Genomic DNA, 12,721 nt, shown 5'->3' on the forward strand with positions numbered 1-12,721 from the left:
AACGAATGAATTAAAGAAACTAGAGAAAAAAAGAAAACCAAAAAGCATTAAAAACAAAGAAAGAAACAAAAACCAAAGATTAAAACATGGAAAATGTGTTAGAAAAGGAAAACGGTAAGAACAATTAATGAAAGAAAAGAATAAAAAAGGAGAACACATAAGAAAAGCAAACAAAAAACAAAAAAGGGTGGGGGGGCGGAGATAACCAAATATAAATAACAAAAAAAAGAAAAAAAAACCTATAAGAACAGGAAAAAGGAAATGGACCAATGTGAAAAACCCTCTCTTTTTTCCTTCTAGTAAGTCGCGCCCTACCTATTGTACATGAACCCGGTGCTAGCACACTGGCTAGCAATGCCTCGAAGAAACATGGAGGTCCAGGATCGATCACTTGCGAGCGCATTGTTTTTACTCTATATTTTCGAGAATATGAGCTAAGAGGCTGGCTCAATACTGTGGTCCGCTAGTCGCTCGCTGCGAGAGTTCCGTCCGTCTCGCTTAATGCAAGACAGACAGATGGGCTGCGTGGACGATGAGGTAAATAATTGGCAAAAAGTAGCTTGTGTCTAATGTGCAGTTCGCCAGAGGATACGTGGAACCATGCGTTGATACAGTGCACAATGGCGAAATATGTGTGGTCAGTTGTTAGATGAGGATCTGGTGGAGCTCATAATCGCGCATAGACATGATAATGCAAAGCTATGGCTGATAGAAGTCCAAGATCAATGCTTCATCACAGTTTTGTGAGAATGCTAGTGACCGGCACGAAGAAAAGCAATTCCAGTCTCCTCTCACAACGTTCAGGTTCATCAAGAATTACCTAGATAATCGAGCTGAAGTTTTAGGAAGGGCACAAGTGAGACTTCAAGTTCCTCAAACCGAAGTAGAGTGGATTGCGCCACCCTCGGGTGCAATTATGATTCACGTGGATGCGGCTATTGGCCGTCATGAAGACAGGGGTGCTTTCGCTGCTGTCTGCCGAGATGAAACTAGCGTGTTTGGGGGGGGGGGGCATCAGCAATCGTAGTCCAATCTAATATTGCCGAAGATTCTCGAGGTGATGGCAAGCAATAAAGCTCTATCCCTGGCTATGGACCTTGCTTGTACTAAAACTGTTGTTGCTACCGATGAGCCATTTGATGGGTGAATACCTTGGAACTTCTACGACTACTCCCACCGTAAAAGGATATAAGAGCGTTTAGATCACGAAAGTAGTGATCTAAACGCTCTTATTAAGAACAGTAAAACTGCACCTAATTCCTACTCTCTCATGAATTGGGCATTCTTGGCCGTTCCATTTTGTCTGCTAGATATTCCTGAACGTTAGATCATTGTCTCAGGTGCATTTAGCGCTAAATGGGCCACAAGTCGCAAGGGCAGCTACTCTCGTAGCTTTTTCGGAGCCCCGTGGTTAATTGGGCCCTTTTTCGTGCTCAGCCCAAGGCAACAAGCGGCCAGACACAATACCGTCTCCATAAAAGAAAGAAAAACTCGCTCAAGAGAGGAATCAATCGAGGGCAGTCGATACATAGAGGATGCGGCGGGCGATCGATGCAGATGACGTGGGCGGCCTATGATGGAATCCAGCCGAGGAGCGATTGGATGGGGATCCAGTCAATCCAACCGTCGGGAGATACGGCTGCGAGGTACTCCCTATGTTCGAAATTACTTGTCTCGGAAATAAATGTATCTAGAACTAAAATACATCTAGATACATCCATTTTTTGACAAGTAATTTCGAACAGAGGAAGTAGAAAGGTGAGGAGACATGGGCCATAATGGCGGCTCATCTCCTGGAAACTGCTCCACTCAGACTTCAAACACACAATCATACTTCAGTTTCTAAGCACGCATTCATGGCGGAGGCCAACGTCTCATGTGCTGGACACTTCAGTTTCCAATTGGTACGTGTATATAGGCTTCCTCTCCTGCCCCTTTTCACTCACCCTCTCTGATCCAGCAGCACAAATCTTCTTCATCGTCCGCTGGAACCATAGAAGCATGGGGGCGAACGGCCTCACTAGCAGCACCCCCGCCTCGTCATCCTCTTCGTCGGCCACGGCTGGCAGTGGCGGCACAGCCCAGAAGCCGTGGCTGTTCGTCAGGCTCGGGAACCCCGGCAGGATGTACAATCTAATGGGATTAAGCGCCATCGACGAGGAGAGGTGGAGGCTTGAGGTAGCTGCTAATGTCCTACTAGGCAGTGCCTTGCTATTAATGTCTACTACGGCAGTCGAAAGGAGGAGTTCATTCGGTGTGTAAGATGAATGTGTGATCCGTGAAGTGAAGATCAATCCGCCATCCGTGGATGGCCGATGCAAAGATTTAGTGCTGAATAGAAAATAGATCTGTGGGAAGTGCATCAGTAGGATGCAAATGAAACCTCTGAGACTTACTGAAGTTGAGCAAAAGTGCAGAAAAGAAATTCAGTCATACAACCGACGTAGAGCCTCTTCAGCAAGAGAACATACAATTTTTCAGTTTTTATAGCCTGCTCCGGATGCTGGAGAGTTAAGTTTGTAAACTCTGCAAATCATTTTGTTCCAACTTTTCTTAGTGTATAGTCTAATTGTATCAGGTCATTTACTATGTGCAGATTTGCTTTTGCCATTGCTGATCACGTCCTTCTCTCTGTGCTAGGAAGCATATACCTAAGTTAGGATCCTTTTTAGTCATGCTAAACTTACATCCTTCTATCAACAGTTTAGTGATTATTCAAAAGGGACGCTACATATTCCTAGATGCACCTTATTGGGAATCAGTCTCTTTGTTTATTTACCAACAATTATTTGTGTGCTCTTAGTTGTTCATGTGCTGTTGTATTTTGATTATTTTAGCAGCCGATCTTCTTATCCACTATATACTGCAGTGGGTGGCACTGCAGATGAATCCTTAATGCTAATCAGCAGTGAGCTCCATCTTCATCACCTACAGGTTGTTTGCTTTGGCATGGTATTGCACTGTTACGACTCTCTAAACTTTGTTTTCTGTTCTTTCCAGTGTCATCCATGTAGTTCAAATGATTTGAGCCAAAGCAAATTCGTAGTTCAAAAGTTGTGAATGGATTTCGTTCAAGCGGCATCTGCAATGTTAGCTTTGAATGAGCAAGAGTGACAAAGCAAAAGTGAAGAGTTTTCAAGCCTCCTTGTTCCTTTCCTTGTAATTTTTCATTTGCACACCTTTGCCATAGAAGAATGTTTATTCTTCTAAATTAGTTTACAAATTATCACATTAATCCTATATTGAATATCACTTAGTTGTTGACATCCCTACATACAGTATTTCCATTGATGGAAGGGCTACTAAGAAATAACATACCTTTTTCAGTTTTACATATGGTTTCCTCAAATAACGTGATAAAATAACAAGCAAAAACTGTCATTTGCAAGTTGTATCGCATTTGTATGATCTATGTTTTATAAAACCGGCAAATATATGGACAATTTATCCTAAAATCAATTTATTTTTTATGCATTGATATATTTATGAAAACCCCAATTGTATTACCGTACAAATAGACGGGCACGGCAATCCGTGCCCATCATGATCTAGTATTTCTTTATAGAGGGAGTATCATTCAAGAAGTAAAGCAGAAGATGAAAGGTTTTGCATCAGTTGAGATTGCCCATGAGAGGAGAAGCATGAACTTAGAAGCTCACAGGCTGCGACTACATTACCTTATGGTCGACATTTGGGGCTGGTTAATAGGCCAGAGATTATTTGTATTCCTGAAAACTTTTGAGTTAATAAGATGAATTGTTTTTTTCGAGAGTTAATAAGGTGTTATTAACGCTCGAAAAATAGGGAGTGGTGGGACCACCGAATATCCGAGCCCAGCTCAAATCGCCGTCGGTGGTCATAGGTGGCTCAGTTTTACTATTTCTTCTATAGCAAGGCATGTCATGATTGATTGATTGATTGAGAGACTCTTCCAAGTCCACTTAAATATCTCGATAAAATTTGCAGTACAAATTCCAAATCCTTATAAAAAGAGATTTCTAATCCAAACACAGATGAATTGGGGTAAGTATTATCGCCGTGCATGTCGGTAAGATAATGTTTTATAACCGCTTGATTACCCGGTACGAAAATGGCCTTTGGTGGCCGAGCTACCTGCAGGCCGTAATCACCCCTGTCAATGCTTGTCGCGATCAGCGCCAGGAGTGCATGAGGCTACCGTATATTGACTCTAATCGTAGAAGAGTCAGCTGGACAGCGCCCGTATTTGGTATTAAATAATCAGTGTCGGCTCATGTACAGGAGTGCACACCAGCTGCACGTCGCGGGGCACGCACGCATCACGTCAGACCCATGTACACGTCACGGGATTTGACTCCATCAACTCCTTAAAACCAGGATAGCCCACGCATCCTTTTCTTTAATTCTTTCTCAAATTTAGCAAAGGCTCGTACATTTTATGTCATTTTTTTGGTGCACATTTTTCTGTGTGAAACGGAAAACTACACATTGATGAATTTTAATCAAAAAGAAAACTACAGTTTTTAGGTGGCCTTTTTTTTGGGAAGCCTGCATTTTTACATGATATACCACAAAGCAACACAAATCAGTCACTAATGTAAAGGCAAAATCACTAGTTGAGTAGTACTCGTTACAAAGATTATTCCCACCTCCCAGGTTGCGACATGTGGCGCGCTGTACGTGCGCCACTTGTCGCAACCCGGGAGTTTTCCCTTTTTATGTTTTATCTCTTAAACCGTGCGTTCAAATCTTGAACCGTTTTTACTGTTGGATTCTTCGCGTCGAGATCTTCAAAACTAGATTCCATATTGATACGTTTTGACGAACTTTTTTTTATGAAAAAATGGGATAAAAAACAGGATGAAAAAACCGACCCGCGAGCACAGGTTTTTTCCCTTTCCAAAAGAGGCATGCCCGTGCTTCTTGCAAAAGCACGTCCGTGCCTCTTGCGAAATCACAACCGTGCCTCTCGTGAAAGCAAAAAAAAAAGAAAAAATGTGGTTTTTTTCGTTGCCGAGAGGCACGGCCGTGACTCTCACGGGAGGAAAAAAACAGAAATTTTTTTTCGTTTTCCGAGAGGCATGGCCGTGACTCTCGCGAAAGCACAACCGTGCCTCTGGCGGAAGGAAAAAAATAGAAAATATGTTTTTTCTTCGTTTTCCGAGAGGCACGGCCGTGACTCTCGCGAAAGCACAACCGTGCCTCTCGCAGAAGAAAAAAAACAGAAGACGCATTTTTTCCCATTTTCGATAGGCGCGGCCATGACTCTCGCGAAAGCACAAGCGTGCCTCTTGCGGAAGAAAAAAAAACAAAAAACGCGTTTTTTTCCTCTTTCGAAGGCACGGCCATGACTCTCGCGAAAGCACAACCGTGCCTCTCGCGGAAACAAAACCGTGTCTCTCACAGAAGGAAAAAAATGCGTTTTTTTTTCATTTTCGAAAGGCATGGCCGTGACTCTCGCAAAAGGACAACGTGCCTCTAGCGGAAGCAAAACCGTGTCTCTCGCGGAAGCAAAAAAATAGAAAACATTTTTTTTCGTTTTCGAAGGGTATAGCCGTGACTCTCGCGGAAGCAAAACCGTAACTCTCGTGAAAGAAAAAAAACGCGTATTTTTCGCGCAAAAGTTTTTTTTCAATTTTTTTTATCTAAAAGCTAAGGAAGACCAGTAAAAAATCGAAATGTCAAAAAAAACCAAAAAAAAAAACCGTTTAAAAAGCCGAAAACGCATGCAGAAAAATAAAAAAATAAAATCTGAAGGAAGCGCCAAAAACGCGACACGTGACGAATGGCAGAGTGCGCGCGATCCGAAAGAAGCGCTCGTTAATTAGTTGCTCCAAAGCTACATGTGCTACTTTCAAATCAGCCCGGCAGTACATGACGTGCTTGTGTATCCCGCACACTAGAGGCCCACGTACAGCGCTAGCACATCAGCCGACGGCACACATGTATTTGCATTTACTATCTACCGTATACCCGCGAGACAATAGGCACGCACACATCGCGGCGCTATACTGCATGCGCGAGATTCCGGCCTGCAGGCAGCTCGGCCACCAAACGTCCGTTCTCTTACCCGGTAGCCCTATATTATCTGACTACTCTTATTTAGACGATAATAGAGAAGACAAAATACATATCGCTATAAATTTCGCGCACGAGCACGGTCACAGCTTGGTCAGTTGGAGGACGTTGACGGGTTTGACGAACGTGTGGTTGCCGGCGAAGAGCGTCTCCGCGGCGATGGTGGACACGGCCTGCGTCGGGTGGTTGGCGTCCCAGAACAGGTAGCTGTCGCGGTTGCCGCACAGCGGGACCGTCTGGTTACACCCCGACGCCCCGAACGGACCCTCGCCGCAGCACGCCGCCTCAAGCTCCGTGAAGCCTACAAGAGCAGGCCGGCAAAATCACAGTTAGAAGAGATCCACGGGGTATTTGCACAGGCAAGGAGCCGTGCCAAGGCGATTTGCTTACTCCAGTCGGGCGTATGTGGGTTGGCGAAGACGAAGGAGACCATGGCGAAGGCGTCTCCGAGGGAGTAGGCCATGCCAGGCAGCTCGTGGGCCAGCTCCTCCATCATCGCGGCCAGCAGCGGGTATGACCCGAGCGAGAGATCGTTGAGTGGGTCGAAGCAGCCCTGCGTGCCCATCTGCTCCAGCCGGCGCAGCCTCTGCAACGGAGTGCAGCCCAGCGGCGGGATGCTGACGATGCTGAACTTTCTCGCGCCCAGATGGTAGAGTGCCTGCGCAGAATTTCACAGGTCAATTTGCAGTTCTTGTGGTTCGTCTGATGCTGTGGAGATGAACACAACTGCAGACTAGCTAACTGATTTGCTGAGTACTACTACGTAGTGGTACCTTCAGATAGTCCTTGTAGGCGGCGACGAGGCCGGCCAAGAACTTCCTGTCGTTGCTGCGGGAGAAAGAGTACTCGAACACGTCGTTGCTGCCGGTGCTGATGAAGAAGATGGACTTGGAGAGGAGACTGGCCGTTCTCCTCGACCCTGAGCTCTGGTGCATGTGCTTGACAACCGTCGCGAAGGACTCCACCTGCTGGGTCATCGTGATGACCTCACCAACCTGCACATAATGTTCAGACTTCAGATCATGTCATATGGTTGAAATGAAAGATAATTCGTAACGGCTAACAATGTGGTAGTACCACTGAGCGGCCGGTGTGATCCCCAAGTCCGGACCCCGCTGAAGCGAAGTTGAGGCCCTTAAACATCTGTGATCTGACGGTGCGCCTATTCAGGGAGAGGTACGCCGGCGGGCTCAGGGGGAAGCCAAGGAGCTGAGCTGTTCATCATCGAATGGTGTAATTTGTTAAGCATTGCCGATCGAACTCGACAACTCGTGATGAAGGAAGTGACTGCCGATCGAAGAGCTGCAATGCACGTAGTACCTAGCAGGTCTGCCGTGTTGAAGCCATTGCTGAACCGGCCGGTGGGCTTGGTGGTCGGGAAGTCCACACCGTACTGCGGGAAGTTGGCCTTGCCCTCCTTGCGCGTGCCGCCGAGGAAGTTGTTGTTGCCGACGTCGACGGTGGAGTCACCGAACACGAAGATCGCGGGGACGAGCCGGGGCTGCTTCGCCTCGGCATGCCTCGCCACGAGCACGAGCAGGCACAGGGCCACGACCACGTATGAGGCGGTTTGGCTGGCCATCTGGAGGCTCTGCTGCTTTGCTGTACCTGGGACTCTGTGTGGTGCTGAATGTTTCATGGTACGTCATGAGGTATATATAGGTCCCAGGGAGCAGGATTTACCCAGCAGTTTTCATCGAGTGTATCGCCCGCTAGCTGGTGTTTTGGAGGGTTGTCTACCTCTTGTAATTTCAGCTGACTGCGTGTCCTCAGTATGCATCTTTTAAAGAGGTTTGAAGCTGTAGAACACGGCCGTGTATTCAAACGAAATCAAACAAATTTTATTCGAGATCGTTGTTAAACAAGTGCGGGCCTGCAGAAGGGTGCTCTGGCTGGAGGCCAGAGACGAGGAACCGCGACGGAGACGCCTGGCAGCCACACACTCGCAGCTGGTGCGGCTTAGGACGGACCAGCTGGGTGCATGGGACCAAATCGTAACTGTAGTGACACGTTTGGAGCTTGCGTTCGGATTTAGCACTAGGTAGAGCATCTACTACCACAGGACACTCATCCCTCTGGCCTTGTCATCCCACTTTGTATTTGGCGCTTCAGGCCTCACTTGCAGGCGTTTTTACAAATGGCGCACTTCAAGGGCACATAGGAAATGGGCTGGCCCATGTAGGTTGCCTTTTTTTTTTATGGAAGCTACATCATCCGGTTTTGTGAAACTTCTAGAAGCTTTTTTAGTCGGTTTTGTAAAGCTTCTAACAGGGTTTTCCTATTTTCTGTTCCTTTTTTTCGTTTCCGTTTTATTTTCTAAAATCCACAGACTTTTTTTATCAAACTTATAAACTTTTTCAAATTCATGAACTTTTTGGAAACCACGTACAATTTTCAAATTCTTGAATAATTTTCAAACCTGAGAACTTCTCACCAATTCGTGAACAATGTTTAAAATCCACAAACTTTTTTAGTCTAAAGTATTTACCATAAAATGTTTATATTTGCAAACATTTTTAAATTTCCTAAAAAAAATCAGATACATGTTTTTTTCTCAAAAGTCAATGGTTGATGGTTAATCCATTAACAGTCAGCATCAAACCGAAGGTGGGGATGATCCAAGTGAACCGAGTGGCTCGCGTTGGTAGGTTGCGGCCCATCTGATGTCCTGCGGGTGCTAGTTGAGATTTCGGGCGCTTAAGGTGCCAATTAGGAGGTCTCCTTGGTCACTGTGTGGTAATGAAATTGCCATCCAATCGGACCCCTATACGCGGCCCAAACGTCTGGGTTGTCATGCACTGCCAAAACCTAGCCCATATATACGGCGAATAGGACGTATATGTCCGCCATCTCGGATTGATGGGCGAGTCCCACGCCAAAACCCATCGGTCCGCCGGGAAAAGAATGTAAAGTTAATTGGGTAAACATTCATAATCATTTTGTGCAAAGTATATTAACATGGCAATCACCTAGTCTAACCCTCAATACAAGACCGTATACAATCACTTGTTGTATGTTCTCTCTATTTTACAATCTTCACAAATTCAGAATTTGATCGCAAGTATGAGTTTATGCCCTAATCAAAGCAAAGAGAAAAAAACATTGGAAGTTGAAATAAGTGAAGAAGAAGAAAGTCTTTAACAACGCACCTGGCCATTAGGACAAGAGGAAGACCTCATGATCGATATTGTGCAAGAAGTATGGATTCCCATGCAACTATTAGGATGCACATAGAGCTATATATAAATGAAAAGCTCGCATATGGACTAATTGGGGTGCCTCCAACTTGCCTGCTCACGAATACCTAGAGCCCATTTGCCGAGGCTTGTTAATGAAATATATAAGCCAAGTTCTATAATGTGAAGTTCTCCACTGGTATATATGAAACTCATGGACTCTCAACAATGAAATGCAATGAAGCTATGCTACTTTGAAGTACTTATGGAAATTTTCAACCATGAACACTTAATGCTATTTTAAAGCATTTTATATGTGTACGCTAAAAAGATAATGGTGTTGCTCCTTCTCTCTCACACTTTTTTGTCCACCTTGGCACACCCTTTTTTATCCTTTCTCTCTCTTTGTCGTATCTATATTTTTCTCTCAAGCTAAAAGCAACAACTATAATGATCACTACATTTTATTCAACTTCATCTAAATGCAAACATAGGTCTTTCTATGAGCATGAAAAGATCCCTATATATGTTGTCTCTGGCAGTATACCAGGATATGCAATGATCTAGCGTGGCAATATCTATAATGCAAAATTTGAAAGCCATACAAGTGATTTTTTTTTGCGAAACCATATAAGTGAAATGCTAAGCTATAATGATCAGGCAATGCATATGACAATGACCTTCTTAGGGGGCCAACATATTTTAGATCATACTAGAGCTAGGGTTCTCACCTACCACCATCTTCCTCCTCTTTGTCGCCAGGGCGAGGGCTTGTAACCCGAGATACCGATCTCCCACAATCCTAAGGATAGAGGACGAGCACTTGAGCAGTGCAAACATCAAAGGTTAGAGTAGGGCCATACCTCCGCCCGGAGGGCCTAAACCTGGGGTAAACTCCCTTTCTTATATCTTACCATCTTGATTCACCACTCGCGCACCCTACGAAATTGTCGGTCTCGAAACATCGACATCTCCAAGAGAAAAAATTACATAGTGATAAAATCTTGAGAAATCGTACCATTTTAACTTATGATATGTTTTATGAATGCTTGCCAAGGCTAGAAAAGTTTGAACACATGATTTTAGAAATGCCATCCACGGCCCAATAAAGAAATGATATCTATTTATGAACAACTTGCTACCTGGTTTAGGGCAAGAAGTCCACTCTCATTACATATGAAAATTGCTTTTGAATCCCGGGATCCATGGAGCCCAGGTTTCAGAAAATTTAAAAACCTTATTCTCACATATATAATACATCTCTATAAATTTTTATGATGAAATACGTTGTTGTTCAAGGTACAAAACAATCACATCTTTCTAGCACATACATTATTCATTACAAAAGTACTTCCTTTGTCCTATAATATAAGACGTTCTTACAACCAATATATTACATTGGTTGTAATAACATCTTATATTATGAGACGGATGGAACATATGATTTTGTTTTTCATACAGATCACACCAAAGCGTATTTGGTCATAAGCTTAACAGAAATGTAGTATACACCTCAATGTTCATGTGTATTTTTGTAGAATTTTTTCAAACTTCAAATATGATTTTTTTCCAATTTTTCAAAAACATGGCTCCATGGAGCTCAAGAGCAAGAAATCCACTGTCCATTACATATTAGTACTTCCTTTGTCCGATATTGAGACTATTTTGATTTACTAAGACAAGGACTTAACTCACAATTACTCCACTCACTCTTTTCCATAATTCATGATGTATTATGATTCATTAGATTTTGACCTATAATTTTTTCCTTTCAGACTAGAGTTTCACAAATATTTACTTTTAATTGTGGGTCAGACCTTCATCCTACAAATTATAACATGTGTTATGTGATGAAGTGGAAGAACTATATAAAAATTAGTGACCTGCGAGTACTTATGTTTGTGATTTTGTTTCACATAAATATCATATTGACTAATTGATTGTTAATCAAAATCTTATCTTTTAGTAAACGATATAACTTCACTAAAATATATAAATAAAGTACGTTAAATAAAAAATGAAAAAACATGATGACCAACACTTTTAACGAAATCGGAACTTTATTTGTTTTTTAAGTTGGCATCTCTATCTCCAATTTTACACAATGATGCGCCTCCATGCTTTTAGGGAAGTCAAAACTGCCATAAGATGGAATAACCTTAAACCTTGAAGAACCTCATTAGTGGCCTGGGTGAATAGTCAAGAATAATTATCGACGAGACGACAAACCCACAAGAGAGATACAAATCTTATAAGGCATTGTTGGGTTAATCCCTTCACCAAAGGGATTGGAGAGGATTGAGGGGGGTTTTACTTGCAAGGGATTTAATGCCCCTTATCACCCTCAAACCTCACCTAACTGAACAAGCCCTAGATTGGATGTTGACTCACTACTTCATTGTTCTTTCAGAGAAGATTTAATTTGCTAATAGTAGTAGTAGTAATAATAATAATAATAATAATATGGGGATATAATTCATTTTATTTACAAGGTCACTTTTTTTCTTATGCATGGGTCATAGTATTTTTTTTTCATTTTATCATCATCCACTCGCATGGTATATCAATTTTCCCACTCGCCTAGTCCAAACATGCTCTTGATGGTGGCTGGTGGGAGGACGTTAGCCCAAACATGTCTGCGGTGGCTCTTCATGAGTTCTTTCCGTTAGAGACATGCTGGAAGGTACATCTCAAGCCCGACACCGAGGATAGTTTCATCTGAGTGTGGGAGAAGGATGAGTGCTTCTCTGCTTGCTCGACATACCAAGCATTTTTTTTGTTGAGTGCATGCAATGCCCTAGCGAGGGCGCGGACTGCTAGATCTCACGCACGGATGACTTGTAAGGTCTTTGGCTGGTTCGTGGCTCACAATTGATGTTGGACCATAGATAGGCTAAGTCATTGGGGCTTCTCACATCATCGGCATGCCCATTCTGTGACCAAGAGACAGAAAATACTCAACACATATCGCTTGAGTGTTTGCTTCCTCGTGATGTCTGGACCGTAATCCTCATGCAGTGGGGCAAAGCATGATGGATCCCAACAATGCATGATGATGTAGCTGGTGGAGTAGCATGGAGGACCAGGGCTACTGACCAGAGACATGTGAACGTTTGGGATGCTTGTATTGTCGAGCATGTGGACACACCGGTACTACATTGTTTTCAGTGGTGCTACCGGTTTCGTTCTTTTTCTCGTTATCATGTTCTGGGGTCCTCATGATAATATGACACTATGTCTTGATGATGGATACCATAACACAGAGACGCCCCAAAGAATATCTCTACATTGCCAGAGTAGCAAATCCCAATCTTAAACTATCTTGTCCCTTGACATACTTTTTTGATGTACCCGACAACTGCCGTACTCCCCATTATGAGTAATGTTTGACGAAGCCCACACCATATGACATGAAGGAAGTTGATACTCTCATGGCTAAGGAAGTAAGTGAAAGTTAAACATACGTATGACAACAGTAATAACATCTA

General features: G+C 43.5%; 1 protein-coding gene across 1 annotated transcript; it reads right to left on the bottom strand.

Annotated features, from left to right (window-relative positions):
- Positions 1 to 6,092: 6,092 nt before the first annotated feature.
- Positions 6,093 to 7,781, bottom strand: LOC119317390 (GDSL esterase/lipase At1g29660-like). Its single transcript, XM_037591835.1, has 5 exons — positions 7,378 to 7,781; positions 7,135 to 7,271; positions 6,831 to 7,052; positions 6,448 to 6,715; positions 6,093 to 6,358 (listed from the first exon to the last, which is right to left on the bottom strand). Exons 1-5 carry the CDS (start codon positions 7,694 to 7,696, stop codon positions 6,141 to 6,143), a joined length of 1,164 nt encoding a protein of 387 aa, XP_037447732.1. The 5' UTR covers positions 7,697 to 7,781; the 3' UTR covers positions 6,093 to 6,140.
- Positions 7,782 to 12,721: the final 4,940 nt, after the last annotated feature.

The sequence above is a fragment of the Triticum dicoccoides genome, chromosome 6A (assembly GCF_002162155.2).
Source record: "Triticum dicoccoides isolate Atlit2015 ecotype Zavitan chromosome 6A, WEW_v2.0, whole genome shotgun sequence".
Taxonomy (NCBI): domain Eukaryota; kingdom Viridiplantae; phylum Streptophyta; class Magnoliopsida; order Poales; family Poaceae; genus Triticum; species Triticum dicoccoides.